At 43.1% G+C, this 23246-nt stretch overlaps 2 protein-coding genes across 9 annotated transcripts in view; both read left to right on the top strand.

The window, feature by feature from the left end:
• The window catches only part of Cfap92 (cilia and flagella associated protein 92 (putative)), a 42746-nt gene extending 37468 nt beyond the window's left edge, over positions 1 to 5278 (top strand). For 3 of the 4 annotated variants that reach the window (XR_013112502.1, XM_076940071.1, XM_076940073.1), the window contains 3 exons: positions 178 to 384; positions 465 to 621; positions 4973 to 5278. Coding sequence is in view for 2 of the 4 variants with exons in the window: in XM_076940071.1 (XP_076796186.1) it covers positions 178 to 384; positions 465 to 621; positions 4973 to 5205 (597 nt within the window). In the remaining 2 variants the exon portion in view is untranslated. The remainder of the gene's footprint in view (positions 1 to 177; positions 385 to 464; positions 622 to 4972) is intronic. The other variant, XR_013112501.1, reaches the window with a different exon arrangement.
• A 3602-nt stretch (positions 5279 to 8880) lies between these two features.
• Aplf (aprataxin and PNKP like factor) overlaps positions 8881 to 23246 on the top strand; it is a 47674-nt gene continuing 33308 nt past the window's right edge. For 2 of the 5 annotated variants that reach the window (XR_013112500.1, XM_076940069.1), the window contains exons 1-3: positions 8883 to 9222; positions 14511 to 14582; positions 18587 to 18762. Coding sequence is in view for 4 of the 5 variants with exons in the window: in XM_076940069.1 (XP_076796184.1) it covers positions 9055 to 9222; positions 14511 to 14582; positions 18587 to 18762 (416 nt within the window). In the remaining variant the exon portion in view is untranslated. Of the gene's footprint in view, positions 9223 to 14510; positions 14583 to 18586; positions 18763 to 23246 lie in introns of all 5 variants that reach the window. The other 3 variants (XM_076940070.1, XM_076940068.1, XM_034512558.2) reach the window with 3 other exon arrangements.

Below are 23246 nucleotides of genomic sequence, written 5' to 3'. Positions count from 1 at the left end.
GGAGACAGTGATGTGACCCTCACAGGTCTGCCTTAAGAGTTTAGTTAGTTTGAGTACATAGTGTCAGGACTTTGCATCCGTATGTCCCCAGATGTTTCTGATGCTTGCTTGGAAGCTTGATTGCTACTAAGCCCCCTTTAATGCTATTCTTACAAGAAGTTGTCTCCTCACTTCTAGGAGCCAAGGAAGAGATTCACGTATTCACAGAATTATCTCTCAGCTATGGTGGATGTTCGGGACCCAAAGGAAGAGGAGAAGAAAGCCCAGAAGAAGTCCCGCCAGGCCTGGCTCACAGCCGGTGGGTTCCAAGTATGGGGTCTTCAGAGCACCATTGGAAGCCACCAGCAGGATCTTAGACTGCCACCCATCAGAGAGCTAAATGAGGTCTTCAGGGAGGAGCAGGGCCTCAAGTCGGGGGTGCTTAGGGAAGCCTTTCCCCTCACTCACTTGCTGCTCTTGTTTAGGAGTGGCAGGAAAACGCTTTGTTCGATAATGTGTTGAAGCCTGTGCTGGACCGAGATAGATGGAGCTGGAGCCAGCGCCACCTGGATTTTGACCTGTACAAGAAGCCGCCACCTTACTTTCAGTTGCCCCGGCTTCCAGCTCCAAAGCCTGCATCTGGTAAGATAACACTTCTGAGCTGAGGCTGGAGGAACTGCTGGCAGACAGAGCTCTGGCCCACTGGCATCTTTAGTACTGTGTGCTGGGTTTGCATTTGTAGTCATCCTTTCTGGGTTAGGAAACCAGGATTCTGAATGGGTCTGGTAGATGTAGGGCTGAAACTCAGGATACCTGGGCTGCAGGTCTGTGTGTGGGGTGCTGATTGGATGATTTTGGACAAATCTCTTTGGGCCTGATTTCTTGGCTATAAAATGGGAGATTAGAAGGTATATTAGTGGCTTGTGAAGTTTCAACATTGTGACATGGGTTGGCCTCTGGACCCTTGGCAAGCTCAGAGCAGAGACCCGGGACCTCATGGGGGAACTTCTAACTTCATTCTAGTCCTAGATGCTGCTGGAATTACTGGGGAAAGTGAATAGTATCAGAGGCATAGGTCTTGTTTAACCAGTCTCCCAAGGCCCTTTCTCTTCTCTTACACAGTCTATTTATGGAGAACATTTTTTTTTTTTTCTCTAAAAGAAGCTGAAACCTTTTTCAGGGAGAGCATATACATTTATCTAGCCATGAGATTTGCCAGAAAAAAATTTAGAGAATGCTAGATTCAATAAACAAGGGGATCTGTCTTCTGGATACCTGAAAGACCTGGCTACATTGGAATAGTTCCACAAAACCGGAAGCAGTGATAACTTGCCTGACAGGCGCTCCCTCCCTAAGTGTGGATGCTGCTCCTGAATTTTCGGGCAGGCCCTTGTTTTTCTGAGACTGGAGAGAACCTGTGTGTTGCTGCCCCAGTTCAGAGTCAGTGGTGCTGTAGTCAAGGCTCTGGTGAGCGGGCAGTGCATAGCACAGAATGCCAGACTTGCCACTGGATTCCTCTGCTGGCCTTTTCAGCTGAACCTCCCTGGCATGTTAGCCTGTAAAGACAAGAAAGAAGGTCGGACTCCGGGCAGTAGTGGCGCACGCCTTTAATCCCAGCACTTGGGAGGCAGAGGCAGGCGGATTTCTGAGTTTGAGGCCAGCCTAGTCTACAGAGTGAGTTCTAGGACAGCCAGGGCTACACAGAGAAACCCTGTCTCGAAAAACAAAAGCAAAAACAAAAACAAAAAAGAAAGAATGTCGGTGAGTGCTTACCTACTCCTATCAAGTTCAAGAAACACAGAGGAAAACCAAAGTAGAGTTTACACCTCTGGAATCCAGATGGATGAATGGACAGCCTGGTGCAACAACACCCTACAGGCCAACACATCCCACAGCACTGCTGGAAACAGGGTTTAATGGCTCTTCCCAAGCTTCCCTCATGTAGAGTATTCTTCCATGCAGCCTCTTTCCCCTGGTTCTTTAAAGGTATGTACTGTCCACGTGTACAAAATTCCCCCTTTGTTAATTCATTAGTCCCCCTAGCCAACTAACTAACCTCTGTAAAGTGAATTTTCAAGTCACAGCCCTGGCAGAATGCTTGGGTCAGCCCAGCTCTCAAAGTCCCAACCTCCCTTCTGTCTATATCAAGAATCCGAGCAAAGTAGAGAAAAAGAGTCAGATCACCTCTTCCTGAGAGCCCTAAAACCAGGCAGAGCTTGTCTGCCAGACAATGAGTATCCTGCACAGCCCCAGAGAAGAGGCTGGAGAAGAGCAGCCTGTCAGCACCAGCTATACCATCTTCTGTAACCGGTGAGGCCAAGCCTCACAGAGAAATGAGAAGTCTTATATGGGAGCACACACACATGGCCACAGTCCAAGATGGAGCCATTTTCCCATGACTGGGAGGCACTGCTGACTTGAGCTCCTGCTGAGAGTTGTGGGAGCTAGGACCTCATCTCACACAGTGAGAAAAAGGGGCCTAGAGGCTCTCAACAAAGGCTTCTCAGGGTGGTGCATGAAAAGGTGGCTTAGAAAAAAAAAATAAAAAAATAAAAATAAATTAAAAAAAAAAGAAAAGGTGGCTTAGACAGATAATAGGTCCAGGACATGAACACTAAAAGGGATACAAATTTTGACATTTTATACTCCTTTGTTGATAAGTGCTTCTGTCATATGTTGTAAGTGCATTTTGGTTTTAGTTTCTATGAGTAATATGGACACAGCTTCATTATGTGAACTAGTAAAAATGGCTGCCCTCACCTCAATTCTCTATGAGCTTTAGAAATGACAGCATGAGCCTTAGTTTCCGCTCTGGTACTGTCTAAAGAATTTGTGCAGCCTCACACAGTGGAACACAGCAATTGCATGCTCTGCTCAGAATTTGTGGTCTCCATAGCTGCAGGGCCTCAGCTCAAACCTAGCTGTGGCTTCTTAAGGAAGGAGAAGACCCTTTAGTATGCAGGTGAGAGACAGTCTCTCAATGACTTCAAGATCTCCATTTTTTTTTTTTTCAGTCAAGGTCTCAAGTAGCTTAGGCTGGCCTTGAATTCACTGTGTAGCTGAGGCTGACTTTGTACTACACATGGTCCTCATGCCTCTACCTCTCAGGTGCTGGGACTACAGACATGAGCCACATGGCCTGGAATAAGTTACAGGGACTCCATCCTCCCTCAGAATGCTCTGTTTAGAAATAGACAGAGGCATATGTGTGCTTCCAAAGACCATAGAGGACACCTTTTTTCCTGCAACAAGAGAAGCATAGGTGATCTGTCTGCACTGTAATCATACACGTGGGCTGATGAGGGTGTTTTTTTTAAACAGTCCCACAATTTCCACACCAGGAAGCTGCCTCCAAATGAACTCTCCTCAAAGCCCTAAGATCTTACAAAAGAAGAGGAGAGAAAGCCCTTATCAGCAGTTGACTCCTGGAGGGAGAAGCCATTTTGTTAGCATCTTATCAGAGTCCTGCAGGCCATGTTTTACCTTATCTGGATTGCAGAGTGTCAGCGGACCCTGTGTCTCTCTCCTCAGTGGGGTCCAGTAGACCCTGTGTGTCTCTCTCCTTAGTGGGGCCCAGTAGACCCTGTGTGTCTCTCTCTTCTCAGTGGGGCCCAGTAGACCCTGTGTCTCTCTCTCTTCTCAGTGGGGTCCAGTAGACCCTGTGTGTGTCTCTCTTCTCAGTGGGGTCCAGTAGACCCTGTGTGTCTCTCTCTTCTCAGTGGGGCCCAGTAGACCCTGTGAGTCTCTCTCTTCTCAGTGGGGTCCAGTAGACCCTGTGTGTCTCTCTCTTCTCAGTGGGGTCCAGTAGACCCTGTGTGTGTCTCTCCTCAGTGGAGCCCAGTAGACACTGTGTGTCTCTCTCTCCTCAGTGGAGCCCAGTAGACCCTGTGTGTCTCTCTCTCCTCAGTGGGGCCCAGTAGACCTTGTGTGTGTCTCTCCTCAGTGGGGCCCAGTAGACACTGTGTGTCTCTCTCTCCTCAGTGGAGCCCAGTAGACCCTGTGTGTCTCTCTCTCCTCAGTGGGGCCCAGTAGACCTTGTGTGTGTCTCTCCTCAGTGGGGCCCAATGCCCTCTCCATTGTTACTGGCAATAGGGCTGAGCAATACGGGCCACTAGGTCAAGCAGACCCTGGATACCTGCTACAAGATATGGTCTGGAGCTATGGAAGAGGAAGAACATTCCAGATAGAGAGATGGTCACAGATCCCATATTCCCCAGGAAGTGGCACACACTGAAGAGATTCTGGACATAGCCTTCCATGTAGAACACATCATCCAAGAGAAATAGCAAAGCTGAGGTCAGAAAGACATGTAGCTGCTTCAGAAAACAGCAAATTCACATTAACTGAAATTCAGGTGTTAATGACACAGGTAAAAGGCCCGTATTCTACCCTAGTGACCTTTTCTGTGCAGATGTCAGCAGGGCCCACAGAGGTGAACTTGAGCTGCTTGGCCTGGCTGTTGTGAGCACCACTGCTCTCTTGGCAACAAGCTCTGGGAGGAGGACTGGAATGGCCTCACAGATAGTGCCTGGACATGGGCCCTTTACTCTCTTGAGTATTATCTCAGTTATGCCTGTGAATGGAAGTGGCACACACTGAAGAGATTCTGGACATAGCCTTCCATGTAGAACACATCGTCCAAGAGAAATAGCAAAGCTGAGGTCAGAAAGGATGACCGTTGAGAGCTCTGACATGACCTCTGAACACTGGGCATGGTGGCTGGGGTCAGCACACCTAGCTCAAAAGGTACATAATACCCTGACCAAGCTTCCTCTGTCTCGAGGAACAAACTGCTTAACATCTGTGAGACCATTTCCTTCTCTGTGAGGTGGATGCCTGTTGGCTGCTCTGAGATGCTATATGAAGAACTTGCTACACAGTAGGTGTTAAGTGACTACATTGCTTCCTGGACAGGGTGAGGAACATATAGGCAAGCAATGGATAAGGGTGCTTGGTTCATGGGCTCATAACTTACCCACCTGTCTTCTCTCAGATAGGAGGCAAAAGGCAAACATCTGGTCTTCTGAACGGCATTGGCGCAGTCAAGTCACACCAAAGCCACCTAGCTCCCATGAAAGTTTCTCCATGCAACCTCAAGACTTATTCTCTCTCAGTGACCATCAAATGGTATTAAAGCCTGTGTCTCACCTAGCCCCCGAATCTCGTGAATCTTCAGTGGGATTATACCACCCAAGTCCCACCTTCCATGGCCGCTGGTTTCATTAAAGTATAGTGTAACGAAGGGGCTTAGCTCAGTACCCATAACCCTGTTACAAATGTATGCTGGTTTCAAGAGCAAGCTGTTCTGTGTGTCTGGCCTGTTTTGTTGTTTAATATGGGGGCATGTGGGGCATGTGATTATGATTCCAGAGCCCAGTGTGGATGGAGCAGCTGGTACATGATAGCATGGCTTTCATATCCAATAGGTGGATAAGAATGTTAGTCACTCTAACATCTGCCATTTCTCACAGTGGTCTGGAGCAGATGCTCAGAGTGGAACCCTGCTACTGCCATGGCCCTTTCAGAGCTACACCTCTGCTGTCTCAGTCACTCTTTGCTTTTCAGCACCCAGGACCCATGACGACTCTCCCCTAGTGTTGTGGGAGTCTGTTGTCGGTTGGTCTGTCATGTAACACCAAGACCCAGAAATTTGTCTAAAACCCCAGGCCAGCACTCAGTGGGCTCAGTGCTGCTTTTAGCAGCAAGAGTTCCATAGAGCAGCTCCTGCATTTAACCCTAGCGGGGTGGCTCCTCTTTATTTCAGGGAGCTTTTCTCTACCTGGAAATTTCCAGAAGGAGACTATAGAACCCTCAACAGCTGCCCCAGCCCATGGTGATCAGTTTCTGTTCCAGACCTGGCCTCAAAGGTGGACAGTAGGCACAAAATAATCCCATAGCTGCTGGCTGCTAAGTCATGGTGGATGCTGTGTCCCAGGCCAGCGGGGTGTATTTACCTTCCAAAATTGAACAGCACCTTAACAGTTTGGCCAAATTAAGGCACGTTAACGTCTAGCTTGCTCACACTATCCTAACAGGGTAGGAAACGGTTACTCGGTACCTCTTCCAACCATACCCTACTTGACCCACTTGACGTAGCCAGGAGTTTCCAGGGCAGAGATGAAGTCGGGCATTGGAGTGCTCTTTCAATTCCTGGAGAAGCCTAGAGGCTAAACGTATCCCACTGTAATAGAAATATGATAAGGGGATCCAAGTGTGAGAGGCACATGTGCTAATCATTCCAAAATTGAGGTGTACAAACACCAAGATTGCCTCTCACCCTCAAGCCTATGGTTCAGCTTAGTAAATCTCGAAGCCTCCAGGCAATGATTTCTTTGTTCACTATGCCTCCTTTAAGCTGTCGGCAGGAAGTTCAGTGTTGGGACTGAAGGACTGGCAGCATGGAACCCTGTGTTCATGCCTCTGCTGGGCATGTGGGCTCCTTCTGTATAGCACAGTTCTTTCAGCTTATCAGGGGACAACCAGCCATATGGAATATGTGGGGTGTGTGTGTGTGTGTGTGTGTGTGTGTGTGTGTGTGTGTGTGTCTGGCCAATGAGGCTTTCAGCTGAGGAGATAGCCTTGGAACAAACCCAGAGCATGAGGATATTTGTGATTCTAGGCTAGCTGGGCAGCTCAACTCTCTCACTGTTTGACTGCCGCACACTCCATGACTACTGCTGAATGAGCCGACCTCGTTTCCAGTCTCTGCCTCCAACACCAGTGCCCAAGCCATTTCATGCCCGGAGCCACCTATGGCTTCCAGAAGTCCTGTGTCAGCAGAGCTCTTTCCCAGGCTTGCTTTCCTAACTGCCCCATCCAGCCTTTGAATCCCGTTCTTACTCTGTTCTACTGAATGAGCCAGTCCACAAGCAGGACAGACGGACAAACCCAGAAAAAGTTTTTTACTCCATGTCGACCGAGTACTAACCACTGTATGCAGTCTGGGCCACTCACCAACTGCCCGTTATGGTTATGGGGAATGTTAAGGTTAAGGGTTAGGGTCTGAGTCATGGACAGGGTCAGGGGTAAGAATGAGGGATTAGGGTTAGTGTCCTAGTTAGACTTTTTGCCAGCGTAACACAAGCCAGGGTCATCAAGGAAGAGGGAAATTCATTGGAGAAAATAGGTAAGTCTGTGGGGCATTTTCTTCTTCTTTTTTGGTTTTTCAAGACAGGGTTTCTCTGTATAGCCCTGGCTGTCCTGGAACTCACTCTGTAGACCAGGCTGGCCTCGAACTCAGAAATCCGCCTGCCTCTGCCTCCCAAGTGCTGGGATTAAAGGTGTGCGCCACCACTGCCCGGCTTGCATTTTCTTGATTAACGGTTGCTGTGGGAGGGCCCCCACCCACTGGGAGTGGGGTCACCCCTGGGCAACTGGTCACTGGTTGTGTAAGAAAGCAGGCTTAGCAAACCATGAGGAGTAACCCGGAAAGCAGCATTCTCTCACAGCCTCTGCAGTGACTCCACCTCCATGTTCCTGCCTGGAGTTCTTGCCCCGACTTCCCTTCTGCACACGTTAATTTTGGATTCCTGGTTCTGTGTAGAATTTCATTGGAATTTTGATTAGAAAGAGGGACAAAGAACTCCAGTGTCCCTCAAGTCCATCTTCAGCGTCTAAAGTGAGGTTAAGGTTTAAATAGGGGGCCAGCATTAGAATATCTGAGCCATCTCTAGTCAAGGTGTGGCCCTACCCATTGCTGCTAAGACTCTAGTTGCTTCAGCAAGGTGTTCTGACAAGTTGATAGGACTGTGAAATCTCTCTGAGGCAAAAGTCTCTCATCTTGATGGGTCTGGCTTTTGGTGTTTCATCCAGCATGAGATTACTGAGGAAAATTCCAGTCTCTTGACCATTGTTCTGATAGCCAAAATGAGGGTCACAGTGACTCTTTAGAATAACTTCATTTCTGCTAGGCTGATGGTAAGGTGGCCTCTTGGGGAAGAGAAGACCTTGTTGCCTCGTGGAGTCATTGGGGGATCAGACTTCAACTCCATGACAGAAAGACCTTATGCAGAGTCTTGTAGTGCAGGCCTCAATATGGAAGAGAAATCCCTCCAGACACAAGGCCTTGCTGAGTCTGTTCTCAGCCACAAGAAAGGAAAAGATCTTAGCATTGCTAAACTCTGAGCCAGGCTTCCTCCAAGGAAGACCTTCCTCGGGTCTCACACGCCAAAGAGAAAGTTCCCTCTAGCTGAGAGCCCTGAGCTTAGCAATTGGCTTCTCCACAGGAAAGACCACCCTTGCCCTTGTCCCCGTAGGTTTGCGCCACCCCCACCCCCAACGCGCCCGTGTGCGCACACACATAGGTTTGCTTCCCCCAATCCAAGCATCATCCACCAAAGGGAAAGATCAGCTACAGAGATCCCAGCCAGAGAGCAGGCCGCCTTATAGAGACGGAAGATTCTCCGGCCCCTTGGGCCAAATGCCTAAGCCAGGCTTCTGCCTTTGAGAACAGAAGATCCACTGGCTGCAGATCCATCCTCAAATGAGCATGGGGCTCCTGCACAAGAAAGTTAATGACCTTCTTGAGGTTGAACACTAAAAGTTTAAATCCAGGCATACTCCTTGGGTTAGGGAGGACAGTCCTGCCATTGAGGCCTTATTCTAGCTGAAGCCGGCTCCTTATGGAAGGGAAGGGGAAGAAACACATACACACATCATACTCCATAGGGAAATGAACACCCTCCTGTTGAAGCCACAGGGATACTCAGTCAGTACTCCCCCAAGACCTTGACGTCAGGACTACTATAGACCCTCCCCCGCCCCAGCTCGAATCAACCCAGACACAGAGATGTGCGTATTGCTTTCTGGGATTGGTAGTTTTTCTATGAGGTCTGCACTCAGGAAAGGAGCCGAAGGGAGTTGTCTGGAACTACAACACCCAGAGTTCCATGAGTCCTGTGGGAGGAAGTGCTGGAAGATTGTGGGTGGGAGTTCCAGTTTTTAAGCTACAGTTTGGCGGTGAGCTGACAGGTAATCCCTGCAGGAATCACAGGCCCTCAAAGAGTGGCGAATTCCGGAAAGAGAAGAAGCACACGCACTAGAAAAGGAGCCTCGGGTCTCACACGCCTTCAGGACATGCCCCGCGTGTCTGAGGGAGGTGGCTGCGAGGTATCTCCTGGCGAAGGAACCTGCTCTGCTCTTACCGCCATGTCTTCGGACTTCTTTCTGCAGCCTCTGGACGGCGGTCCCCGCGTGCCCGTGGGTCCGGGACAGACTGTGATAGGCCGCGGGCCGCTGCTGGGAGTAAGTGTGGGAGGTACTCCCGGGCGAGGGCAGCCAGAGTTTGCTTGGCTGAGGCTGTTTCTGTTTCCTGTCCTAGGGAACTCCACGTCTTGGCTCTGCTTGTCAAGATTTTATAGGTTTCTAGGTTTTCAAGTAAAGTTAATCAAGTCCCAGACATTTCTTTTTAGTGTCTGTAAAACGTACGGAAAATGACTTAACATCATTATCCTAAACAGCTGGCAAATTGGGGCCAAATCCAAGTTGAGCCAAGTTCGGGTTATGAGATGTAAAATGTAAAAACAGATCAAATAAATACACAAAAACGTTATTAGTATTTAAAGTCGAATAGTACTCTAAAGGTTAACGTGTCGCATGTTGACCTTCAAAGCTTACAATATTTACAGTACTGTATGGCCCATCACAGAGAAGGTTGATCACCCAGTGACCTCCCCTGAGCTAACTTCTTTTATCCCCAGGCTTTTTCTGCGTGGCTGGTGGGCCTTACCAATTATAGTAGTATCCTTTTTGGTAGTGTCAGTAGCTACCCTTAAGTTGTCTGGGTAGTAAATCAGCCATTGTTCCAAAGAAATACTTTAATTTACAACTTTCAAAACTTTGGAGCCAGGTGCTTTCTGTTAGCCTCGTTCAAATGAGAAAATTGGAGTACGAACTGGTCATTAAAAGGTGATACATGTACAAATGGCCACTAAGCTATATTGTCTTCACCCTCTTTGGGAAGAGTAGGAACCAGAACATTTGCAGTTTGGACTATGAAGTTATATTCGGTGGTCTTCAACCATTTTAGCATTGCCACAAGACATATAATTTACAAAGGCCACTCTAGAGAACCTGGCGGTTGAGTTAAAATATCACAAGGGAGAGATGGGTTAGCCATTAAGATCCTGTAACTTTTTATAGAGAGGCCTGAGTTTCCAGCACTTAAATCAGGCAATTCACAAATGCTTGTAATTCTGTCTCTCTGGGCAGTGTACACATGCATATCTTAACACACAGATATACATAGATAATAAACAATTTTCAAAAATCCACAAAAATTTGTTTTAAAAAAATCTCTGCTGTTTTTTTTTTTTTTTTTTTCCCACCTGAGTGATATTTTCTGTGTTCTTGCTGTCCTATTTCCTGGTTTCTTTTCTCTTCTTCCCCAATATCATACGAGTTTTGTGATCCAACATAGATCGTCAGATTGGTGTTTCTTTCTTGAGTTTTTTGTAATCTCCGTTTTTTTTTTTTTTTTTTTAATTTTTCGAGACAGGGTTTCTCTGTGTAGTCCTGGCTGTCCTGGAACTCACTCTGTAGACCAGGCTGGCCTCGAACTCAGAAATCCGCCTGCCTCTGCCTCCCAAGTGCTGGGATTAAAGGTGTGCACCACCACTGCCCGGCTATAATCTCCATTTCTAGACTGTGCTTTAGATGTTGATATGTTTTGCTCTAGCTGTTGGTTCTTGGAGGATGTGTTGATATGTTAGAATTTAGGTTATCTTAAGTATATTTGTCTTTAAAGAGAGAGTCTCACTACATAGCCCAAGCTGCCCTTGAACTTGCAGTTTTCCTGCCTCACTTCCAAGAGCTGGGTTTACAGGCACATATGTATCCAACATTTTATTTATTTATTTATTTATTTATTTATTTTTGTTAAGAGATGATTTTTGTTATGAAATAAACCATGTGTCCACCAGAGGTCACACTATACTTTTGTATTATTCAGAATATCCTTTCCTTCCTGGTGTTAGGCATACTTAAAAGATAGATATAAAAGATCTATTATTGCTTATAGTTGGTGTACAAAAGTTTAGAAGCCTAAGATGTTAGACTGTTAGAAGAACCATCTTCCTGTTTAATGGTTTTACCATAGCTTTCCTCTGATGGTTAGTGAAGTATCAATGAGATCTTGACACTCAAAATAAAAATAGGAATGTCTTACTCTGAACTGCAGTGATTTGCATGTCTCTGATTGCTTCTGACTGATCTGACAAGGGTCTAGTCATGTGACCATTTTCTCACATAAACCATCTTTTTTATAAGTAAGAGTAATATCTTGAACACTGGGTATTCTGAGAGTGACTACCCAAGTTACCTACATCCTTCTGGGCTTTCAGGTCCCAGCTATATAAAATGAATACTAGCTACAGTAGCATGATGGCGAGTCTCAGTATGTGTGTAGCTCAGCACGTGGCTATGCAATTGATAAAGTGAAATATTAGTAACTGTTGCTGATTCTGGCCCAGGCAGGTACATATCACAGAACATAAAGGAGTCTCTCAACTTTTTTTTTTTTTTTTTTTTTTAGTTAGGATATTTACTTCTTTGAAATAGCCATATTTTAAATGAAGTTTTTAAGATATTTTCTAGAAATTAATTTTTTCTTATCCTTTTTTCCCCCAAAATTTTTATTTTTTATAAAACATACAGGCAAAGTTTGCATATTCTTTTTTTGCTGTTTATTTTTTCTTTTTTTATTGGATATTATATTTACATTTCAGATTTTATCCCCTTACCCCATTCCTCCCACCACCCAGGAACCCCCTATCCCATCCCCCCTCCTCCTGCCTCCATGAGGGTGTGCCCCCACCTACCCTCCACTCCTACCTCCCCACCCTCAAATTCCTCCCCGCTCGGTGTTTAGCCTTCATGAGACCAAGGATCTCCTCTCCCACCCATGCCCAACAAGTCCCTCCTCCCCTAGGTATACAGCTGGAGTTATGGGTCCCTTTTTATGTGCTCCCAGGCTGGTGGTTTAGACCCTGGGGAGCTCTGGTTGATTGGCACTGTTGCTCTCCTCCTGGGGCCACAAACCCTTTCAGCTCCTTCAGTCCTCTAACTCCTCCATTGGGAACCTTGATCAGATCAATGGGTAGCTGTGAGCATCTGCCTCTGGATATGTCAGACTCTGGCAAACCTCCAAGGAGACAGCTACATCAGGCTCCTGTCAGCCTGCACTTCCTGACATCCATATCAACGTCTATCTTTGGTGACTGCACATGGGACGGATACCAAGGTAGAATGGTCTCCTGATGGCCCCTCCTTGAGTTTCTGCTCCACACTTTGTCTCCATATTTGCTCCCTTGAGCATTCTGTCACTCCTTTCAAGTAGGACCGAGGCACCCACACTTGGTCTTCCTCCTTCATGAGCTTCATGTGGTCTGTGAGTTGAGTCTTGGCTATTTCAAGCTTTTGGGCTAATATCCACTTATCAATGAGTGAATACCATGTGTGTTCTTTTGTGATTGGGTTATCTCACTCAGGATGATATTTTCTAGTTCCATCCATTTACCTAAGAATTTCTCGAATTCATTATTTTTAATAGCTGAGTAATATTCCATTGTGTAAATGTACCACATTTTTTGTATCCATTCCTCTGTTGAAGGACATCTGGGTTCTTTCCAGCTTCTGGCTATTATAAATAAGGCTGCTATGAACATAGTGGAGCATATGTCCTTGTTATATGTTGGAGCATCTTCTGGGTATATGCCCAGGAGTGGTACAGCTGGGTCCTCAGGTAGTGCTATGTCCAATTTTCTGAGGAACCGCCAGACTGATTTCCAGAGTAGTTGTACCAGCTTGCAATCCCACCAACAATGGAGGAGTGTTCCTCTTTCTCCATATCCTCATCAGCATCTACCATCACTTGAGTTTTTTATCTTAGCCATTCTGACTGGTGTGAGGTGGTATCTCAGGGTTGTTTTGATTTGCATTTCCCTGATGACTAAGGATGTTGAGCATTTCTTAAGGTGCTTCTTGGCCATTCGAATTTCCTAAGTTGAGAATTCTTTGTTTAGCTCTGTACCCAATTTTTTAATAGGGTAATTTGGTTGTCTGGAGTCTAATTTCTTGAGTTCTTTGTATATATTGGATATTAGCCCTCTATCAGATGTAGGATTGGTTAAGATCTTTTCCCAATCTGTTGGTTGCTGTTTTATCTTATTGACAGTGTCCTTTGCCTTACAGAAGCTTTGCAATTTTATGAGGTCCCATTTGTCAATTCTTGATCTTAGAGCATAAGCCATTGGTGTTCTGTTCAGGAACTTTTCCCCTGTGCCTAGGTATTCGAGGGTCTTCCCCACCTTCTCTTCTATTAGTTTCAGCGTATCTGGTTTTATGTGAAGGTCTTTTATCCACTTGGACTTGAGCTTTGTACAAGGGTATAAGAATGGATTGATTTGCATTCTTCTACATGCTGACCTTCAGTTGAGCCAACACCATTTGTTGAAAATGCTGTCCTTTTTCCACTGGATGGTTTTAGCTCCTTTGTCAAAGATCAAGTGACCATAGGTGTGTGGGTTCATAGAAATTAATTTTTTAAATTAACTCTCTTTTTGGAAGAATGACTTTTTTGTGGTCCTCACACTGTTGTAACCCTGTGTGTTTCATATTATTAAGTCTGGATTTTGAAAAATGAGTACTGGTTGGTGGCAGTTTCCATGTTTTTGCAGCTTTAATGGGGTTTAACTTTATCCACTGCTATAGTGGGCTTTGAGAAATGATGTTGGTTCTGCTGTATGTAAGGCTTATCTTCAAGTACTTGATGGTGAGTGAGCCAATCATCAGACAGGTAATAGAATCACAGTAGTGTATAGTTGTTGCTTAAGAGGTTTTTCTCATGTGTCAGACCGGGCTAAAAAAGTAAATCTCAACTGTTATGTTTGCTATGAGGACAGTAGTTTTCAGCATTTAAAATATAAGCAGTTTGGAACGTTTATGTAGGTAAATGGTTGCGAGTGTAAGTTGACAATTATTAACTCAAAACAGGAAGTGATTATAGTGAAGACATAGACGCTGATCTCTTGTTCAATGTCAGTGTTTGGCTTGGGCTGTTTTCCTCCTGCTTTTTGTTTTTTTTTTTTTTTAATTGCCACATGTGGTTCCAGAACAGAAATGCAGGTTGCTTATCTGCATCTGCCTAACCTCTGGTCACACCCTTCAGATTTACCATTTAATTTAAGACAAGCTGAAATTTTATATTTGAAGTGTTTCCTAACAAGTACATATTGTTTATATTTTTCTTGTTTAGTAAATTCATTGGTAGCAATCCTATCTAGGTGTGTTTCATATATGGGAACTGGAGGGTTTGGGGCCGCATAGACTGCAGGCTTTTTTGGTAGTTGTTTACTCTTTCATGACTTTGGTAGGTCTCTTCACCATTTCGTTATCTGTTAAGTGAGAGCATTTATTTGACATGCAGTTCTTGAGTTAATAATATTTGATGTCTAGCCTATTAATGTCATATGCGTTGCTGAGGGTTTGTTTATTTTCCAGGAGATGGCTATATTTGACATTTTTTCCCCTTGTAGATAACAGACAAAAGAGTATCCAGAAGACATGCCATTCTTGAAGTGGTAGATAGTCAGCTTCGAATCAAACCAGTGAGTATATTGATTTATTTTTAACCCTTTGCCTTCTACCCTTCTAGTAACTGATTGGAGAAGCCTAAGGCTTAAAAATAGGGAATTTATGTCAGAAACCATTCTCCTGATACCTGAAAGTTAAGTACCTAAATAGTAACTTATTTCTCATACTACAGAGCTGAATCTGAATGGTTAGATTTATGGAAGATGATTGCCTGTGTGTAAATTGTAATTTTGTTCATAATTTCCATAAGAATACCTGTAACATGGATAAGTTCACGTCCTATGTAAGCAAGACCCTGAACTCTGATCCCTGGCATACATGTGAAAAGCCATGTTTGTCTGTAACCACAGTGGTGAGGGGAGCTGAGACAGTGTTCCTGCAGCTTGCTGGCCAGCTGGCTGGGCTAAAAATGGTGAGCTTAGGTTCAGTGAGAATCTCAAAGAATAGGGAAGGGTGTGGTAGGAGAGGAAACTCCTCTCCCTCCAAGGGTGTGTGCAATGTGTCCCTCCCCCAAACTAGGGGATGTCAGTAACTAAGCAGTGCTTGGTTTCATGGCTCAGATGGGATAGTGAATGAAGTCACTCAGTATTACAGGGTTTTTTTCAACACATTTCTATGTCTCTCGAAGTAGAATTGAGTATTTGTAACTTGTAGAATTTATTCAGTTTCATTGTTTTGTACATCACTCTCATTGGAAGCTTTTTCTTCTGGCTGGTGTCAGTGCTTTGCAGGGGTGATCCCAAGACTACATAGCCGCTCTCTTCTATTTGCAAACTCCATTGTACAGGAGAACGGGGTGTGTGTCTGAGGGCACATTCGCTTTGGAGTGGTTTATTTGGTGGCAAAATAAATTATGGAACTAAATCCACCGACTTGACATTTAAGCTGTTTTGTATTCTCGCCCCATCCCTGGCTTGTGCTCTACTTCTGAGCTGTACCCTATCCCTGCGATGTCATTGTTTTTGTATTCTTGTCTGTTTTATAAGTCATTACTTCAATTTACACAGAAATTTACACACTTTTTCCTTTTATTATACTATGCTAGACAATAGTTGCAATAATAGCCTTTTTAATACTAATAGTACTGGGAAAACTTTTAAGTAGAACTGATGTTACCCCATCTTGACCCCAATACATAACATTTTCAGTTTCTTCTGTCCTCAGGTTGTAGCAAGTGCCTTGACAATGTGTCAAGCACCCTGGGGCTGCTGTACTTCCTCTCTGGATCTTTGCTTTCTTTTTTTAGTTGAGATTGTTACGCTCATTCATTCACTATGAGGAGTTGGCTTTTGTGTCTCAAGTATCTACTGAATGCCTGGACTGTGTCAGGTTCTTGTGTCAGTTGACTGCATGAGTCAGAGCTGTGACGAGAGGCATACTAAAGTAGGTATATCAGAGATTTTTATAAAAGCACTTATTTTTCAGTATCCACTTTCTAATATCCTTCTAATGAACTACCATGGCTCAAAATAAAGAAATTTGTTGTTACTGAAGGACCTTAGGGAAGAGTAAGGTGAATTTCTATTCCTGTTTCTGATATGTTATATATTTAGATTTAGTTGGTTCAGAAAAGCAAGGGTGGATAATAATCCATTTGGCCCCAAGTGAAAGATTTGTGACAACACTCAACATTCTGCAAGATTTAGCCCGATTGCTCTGTAATCCACGGTAATGAAAGGAGGCGTGGAGACTTCAGCTCTGGATTGCTAGATCCCTTGAGAGCTCTTGATGATTGGATTTCTTTTTTTTTAAATGAGCTCTTAGACATTTCTGAATTGTATTGTTAATATTCAAATCCTACTGATAGTAACATGTGCAGAGAAATAAACCAATATGATTTTTACAGCATATGTAAAGTCTTAATATACTTATTTGCTGTGTGTGTATGTGCATATTAAAATACACTATTAGGAGACCATCCTGTTTACTAATTCATGGAGATTTCAAGTTTATTTAACAATTTTACTGGTGTTAACCAAAGACATTTGTATTCTAAAACATAAAATAGTTAAACAAAACTTGTTTAATGTGTATGGTGTTCTGTCTGCATGTATGTGTTCTATGTGTGTGCAGTACCCATGGAGGCCAGAAGAGGGCATTGCATCCCCTGGGACTGGAGTTACAGATGTCTATGCACCACCGTGTAGGTGCTGGGAATCAAACCTGGGTCCTCTGCAAAGAAACAGCCCATGCTCCTAATCACTGAGCTGTCTCTCCAGCCCTAGAATTTTTCCTAATTAGCTCATTACAGGTACTTAGTTCTCCCCATAGTTGGGTGAGAAGTAGTCAGATATACTCTTCCTTCTGTGGCAATGTAAGAATGCTGATAATGTAAATGTGCACAAATAAAAGAATATGTTATGGAAAATCCTGTTTTTCCAGGACTCAGTGACAGATTTCTGCGTAGGATTTAGCAATGTCCAGTTAAAACTGTTTTCTTTGAAGACCGACTTCACCATTACTGAGTCATTAATTAGACTGTATTCCAATCATAAGGCCACGGTGCATGACTTTACTAGTAGTATCTTTTGAATACTACACTGTGCTGGATATATTAGAAACCAGAACAAAACTTCTTTGGGGCCAAGGAGATAGGTAGGTAGGTAGGTAAAAGCACTCGGCACACAAGCCTGAAGTCTTGAGTAGACTCCATAACCCATGTAAATAATAAACAGTGATGTGTTCCTGTAAGCTGAGCACACTACAGAGCGATGAAAGTCTGAGAGGCCACTGCGGAGAAACAAGGCGTGATGTCTCAGGTGGGAAGTCAGAGCTAACTCCCATGCATACTGTGTAAGTTTCCACATACAGTAAACAAGAAACATATTTTAAAAAGCACAGATTATAGATAGAAAAGAAAGTTTAAGATAGTAAAGAATTTTGATTGTAACTATACTTATGTTTATCTTTTCATTTTTATTTAGTATAATTTGAATTTTCTGGTACATGTGATGCTTAGCTGTAGGAGAAAGGAAAACATCATTTTACCCTTTTCTTGGCATTGTTTCTGGAAACTTGTCATTGTGTTAACAACTTCAAGTGTCAAGGTTCTGGAAAAGGCCTGATCTTAAATAGTCAGCAACTTTTGGAGTGAGAATTAAAATGTGAGATTTTTTTTTAACCCTATGGAGTAATTTTTTTCTCCATTTTATTATTTCTAATTCATGATTCTTTAACTATTAGGTATTTTCTTTAAAAAAATTTCTTCAGTTTTAAAATTGCTGATTTAGTTTAAGGAATTTTAGTGATTTAGTTGAATCCAGTTTTAGATTATAAGCAGCCATTTAGTCTACCTAGTTTCAGGTCCTTGTCTACTCTAGCGCCTTCACCTGCTAAGACTTCTCACTGGCTTGTGTTTGCAATTTTTGAAGTGTCTTTCAGAAGGAATTTAAAAAATTATTTCTGAGGAAACTACCTTTGGTTATTGGAGGCAGTCAGTGGAACAATGCAATCTAAAATAATTAATGTAGTATCAGTTTTGTTTTTTGATATGTGTCAATTACTTGTAATTTCAATCTGAATGATCTTCACGGAGGGAGTTTTATTTGAAAGTACAATTGTTCTTCTCAGATAGCTGCAAAGAAAGCAGTAATGCTTGAGAGGTGCGGCCATCATCTCCTGCCTCATGGGTTTTCACTTTTAAATTGTGTCAGAAACTATTAGGAGAAAATCCATAGCAAACACGTGCTGTTTCTGGGGACAGGTACATGTTGGATAAACAGTGGGGACTCTTCCCATGCTGAGAGTTATTTATTTTCTTAATCTTTCTTATCCATTGAGTAGTTTGTTTAACTCATCACTTGATAATTTTGTTTGTTATCTTGAATTCTTTCAGAAATGGGGGGTAGAGCCCCTTCTCATATGTAAATAATTATAGTCTGAGGTGCCAGACTTCCTAATCTTTTAGTTATAATTTTATACTTAATTGTTTTGATACCAGAATTGTGGATCATGCATATTCAGTTGTATTTTTCACAATCTGCTGCATCGCTGTATTGCTGTATTCTTTGTTGATTAGCTCCATAGGAATCCATGTTTCTACCAGTCCTCGGAGGAGAAGAGCCAGCTCTCGCCAATGGAGACACACGTGTGGAGCCGGTTGCATCCTGGGGATAGCTTTTCCCTGTTGCTCGACAAGTACGCTTTCCGTGTTTTCTCTGCAGAACCTGAGGAGGAAATGGAGTGTACTCTAAGGTAAGATTGCCTGGTGAGAAGCAAGCAAGTAATGGTGTGTGTATCCGATTCCTCCACCTTCACAAATGCTTCAGGGAAGTCATTCTGGTGTTGAGCCATGTTTGAGCTGCAGCAGCCACATCATTTGTTTTTCTGGAGAACACTTGGCTGTGGGTACTTCCGCCTTCCGGTGTTTGCTCCTGTACACTTGGCTGTGGATACTTCCGCCTTCCGGCGTTTGCTCCTGTACACTTGGCTGTGGATACTTCCGCCTTCCGGCGTTTGCTCCTGTACACTTGGCTGTGGGCACTTCCGCCTTCCGGTGTGTGCTCCTGTACACTTGGCTGTGGGCACTTCCGCCTTCCGGCGTTTGCCCCTGTACACTTGGCTGTGGGCATTTCCGCCTTCCGGTGTGTGCCCCTGTGTGTGCCGTCTTTTACCTTTGTATTTCTAATGTTTCCACAAGACAGAAAACTAGTTACATGTTTCCTTGAATTTTTAACTGTCTTAATTTTTAACGTATTAATTCTGACTCATATAGCTGCTTTTTCTTATAATAACACCATAAAGTACCGAGTTGGAGGACTGAAGACGTTAGGTAGTAGAATAACTGTGTTAAATCGCAAACTAGTTTCTGAGCCAGGTGTTAGGCAGCTACTGGTCTTCAGTTTTCAGGCTTTAAGTGACAGAGTTCAAATACTAGACCCATAGAACTAATTAAAATATTAAATATACATTATTTATGAAATATATAGTATTTATGATATATATCATATGTGATATATATTGAATAGTTTGTTTAACTCATCACTTGATAATTTTGTTATCTTGGATTCTTTCAGAAATGGGGGAGGGTTAGAGCTCCTTTTCATATGTAAATAATTATAGTCTGAGGTACCAGACTTATAGTCAAATCATAAATAAATATGAAATATACATTTCTTGATATTGTTGATGTTTTTGTGTCTTTTGGAGCTACCTCTATTTTGCATTTTTTACATATCAAAAACTTAAAGCTGTTGTTATTAGACCTGTGTTCATCTGCTCAACATTTAAAAGCCAATACATGGCAGAGAGTTGGTAGAAAAGCAAGTATACTTAAGAGCCAGCACTCTACAAAGTGGAGGGGGCTTTCTTCTCCCCAGAAGACTATCTTGGGGATGGAGAAGAGATGCATGGACAGTGTGGTAGGACAGCTGTGTGCTGAGGGTCTGAAGGCAGCTCTTCATAATCAAGTGTGGGCTTTTTCTTTGTATTTTATTTTCCTGACTCGAAACTCAAAACTCCTAGGCCTAATAATCCCTGTGTTCCTTAAGACAAGCCCAGTATTTGTCTGCAGGTTATCCATCCCAGCAGGTTATACACTCTATGTTAGTTGATGTGCCAGACATGGGATAAGGAGGGATGTCTTGTTTTCTGATGTTATCTGGGGGTTGCCATGTGTTCTGGTTTTTAAAGAAAGATTATAGCAGTTAAGGGCTTAGTCATCTAGGTGTTTTGTATAGAATGCAGAAGAGAAAGGGAGGTAGGGGGAACTCTGCCAAACACAATTGCTAGGAGTAGCCACTGTTAAGCCTGGCATAAGCTTCAGTATTCTAACATTGAAATCTTCATAACAGTGACTGTGAAGGATCCACACTACTGATATCTTTGTGTCCCATTTGAAGAAACCAGAGAAGTTTTGAGGCTTGCCTAGGGTTACATAACAGGTCCAGGTTACAGACTAGTATTTCCAGAATGATGCTCTTACAGACTACCCAGTGCTGCACCAGAATGATTGTCTGGGTACCCACTCTGCAAGTACCCAGAGGATAGCGAAGTCAACTTGGTATAGTCTTATACTGGAATGAAGTAGGGAAGGAGGAAGGGAGGGAGGGAGGAGGAGAGGGGGAGGAAGAGAGAGTGGATGTTAGTTCCATGTTAAAACCTGGGCAAATCTCTCCTGTGACTATGAGGGAAGTATGTGAAGTGTATTTTGCATTCCTTCTGCATCCCAGCAGTGGGTGCAGAGTGGGTGTCAGCACCTTGATTATCAGATTGAGTGATACTGTGATAAGGGTAAGACTTCTTTCCTTGGTGTGGAGAAGAAATCTCGCGGGCGGGGGGGAGGGATCGGCAAGGTTCCAGGGTTCCAAAAGCTGGGAATCAGGCGGAGAGACCATGGACACGTGGAGTCCGGTTTTCCAAAGCTTTTATTGTTCATGGCATGGTGAATGGACGCAAGTGGTATACGTTTCCCCCGCCAAAAGCCAGGGGAGACCAATCTTATAGGGAAGGGAGAAAGGGGAGGGAATAACTTAATTAGCTATGCCCCTGGCCTTTTGATAATTCATTAATATTTAAATCTCTGGAGGTGGAGACTTGTTAGTCACACCCTCTACTTGTCCTACGTGACTGAAGGTAACAGGTTAAATGGAGTTACCTCGTCCAAGGCCCAACACCTTGGCTTAAACTTCATTGTTGATTCGAAAGGAAGTAACACAATTTTGTCCCTTGTGGAGATTTTCTTCAAGATAGTCTCAAGGAAAGTTCAGTAAATTTTTGTCATATTAACTTATTTTTCCGAAGTATTAACATTCTTAACACTTACATTCCATACAAATAACTGCTGGTTTCAAGTACTAATTCTGAACAAAGCAATAAAATGATGATAGAAATCTCATTTTAATGTGACAGTGAATAACTTTAACATTCATTTGTAATTACAGAAGGGTGTGGATTTGGATGGGAGAGGAGCTGGGAGGATCTCAGAGGGGAGGGGATAAAGGATTCAGAATATATTCTATGAAAAAAAATCCATTTACAATAAAAGAAAAATGAAAGGAAAAATTTATAAAATCATTTGTAATTCGTTTAAAATCAGTTTCTTTGTATTAGCATATTTTATATTAAAGATATAAAAATAATTTAGATTATATTTTGAACCCTTAAGGAAAACTTAATTACAAGTACAATCTTAAGTATGCGGACTGTTACTGAAGAACTCACATTTCTCAATTTCAAAACCAGCTACAAAGCACAGTCATTCTGTCTGGCATCGTGGCAGACATAGCTCAGAGCAGTTGAGGGTTCAGAAAGGAACCTTTGCTGTTATGATCCTTGCCTGGGACAGGGCACCAATTCTAATCAAACAGGCTGAAGTCGGTTATCCAGACGGTACTGGAACAGCTGATAGCCACAAGGGAAAAGCAAGGTTAGACTTTCACTGGAGATCACACAAGAATCAAAGTGGATCAGACACCCAACTCTAAAGAGGGGAGCAGAGGTGTAAATCCTTCTCCCTTCACCAGGTCTAACAGCAGAGTATCAGCATTTGATAAACTGGATTTCCTCCCATTTGGAAACTGTGTATGCTTATGAGAACAGTCAAGAAACAAAAAGGACAAATGAATGACAAAGTATTTGTAAATCATATATGTCTATAACATCTGTATCTAGGGTATATAAGCAATTACAACTAAACAACAAAAGGAAAACCTGATTTTATGATGTTCAACTGATTAGAATAAATATTTCCTAAAATGAGCATGAAAAGATAGCATCACTAGTCACTGGAAATTTAAGTCAAATCTATAATGAGATACTCTCAACAATTCGAAAACAATGCTTATTGCACTCCTAGGCATCTGTAACCAAAGACATTAGTACATGTCGATATTAGCGTATGGAGAAACTGGAATTCTCATGTACTGTGTGGTGTTAGGAAACAATTCATTCTCCTTGAAATGCCCATATTGTGATACATTAGACTTTAAAAAAAAAATACAGCTATATGGCCTTGCACTGCCCCTGTTAGGTTTATGTCCCCAAATTGAAATCATGTGTTTGCACAAAAAACGTATACATGGATGCACACATTAACATCATTCATAATAGTCAAGGTGAGGAGACAAACCGAATGTCAGCTTTTGAGTGGGTAGGCAAATACAGAATAATCTAGGAATGGAAGATAGTTCCTGTCATTTATTATTATTCCTACCATTGAAGTTCAAGTCTGTCTTTGAAAAAGGTTATTCCTTATTTTAAAACTTCTGAAAGAAAAGCTTAAAACTGTCAGTCAGACTCTTGAGTTACACATTTCTGAAATGTCTTATCTTCAGTCTTAGACGTGTATTTGTTTTATTTATTTTCATTTTGTGTGTGTGAGTGTTTGCCTGCATGTACGTGTTTAAGTGCACCATATATGTATGTGCCTGACGTCCACAGAGGCTGGAGGAAGGCACTGGGCCTGGAGTAACAGAGTTGGGTTCTGGGACCTACACCTAGGTCCACGGCAAGTGCTCTTAGCTGCTGATGCCTCTCTTCAGCCCTGGCCCAGGATTTTTAAAGACTAATGTGTGATGTGATAATATATGAAAGCCATGGACTATAGTAAAAACTATGGTTTTAGGCTTCAGTTGGACAGAAGAAGCCCAACCCCCCAGTGAGAAGTCCTCGGAAGCATAGAACTGAACCTTCAAGGCTGCCACTAGACGTGTTATAAATGATAGAAAACAAAGTTCCGT

This window comes from Arvicanthis niloticus, chromosome 9 (assembly GCF_011762505.2).
Source record: "Arvicanthis niloticus isolate mArvNil1 chromosome 9, mArvNil1.pat.X, whole genome shotgun sequence".
In the NCBI taxonomy this organism is placed as follows: Eukaryota; Metazoa; Chordata; class Mammalia; order Rodentia; family Muridae; genus Arvicanthis; species Arvicanthis niloticus.
The sequence above is the reverse complement of the archived record's forward strand: the minus strand, read 5'-3'. Positions and strand labels throughout refer to the sequence as shown.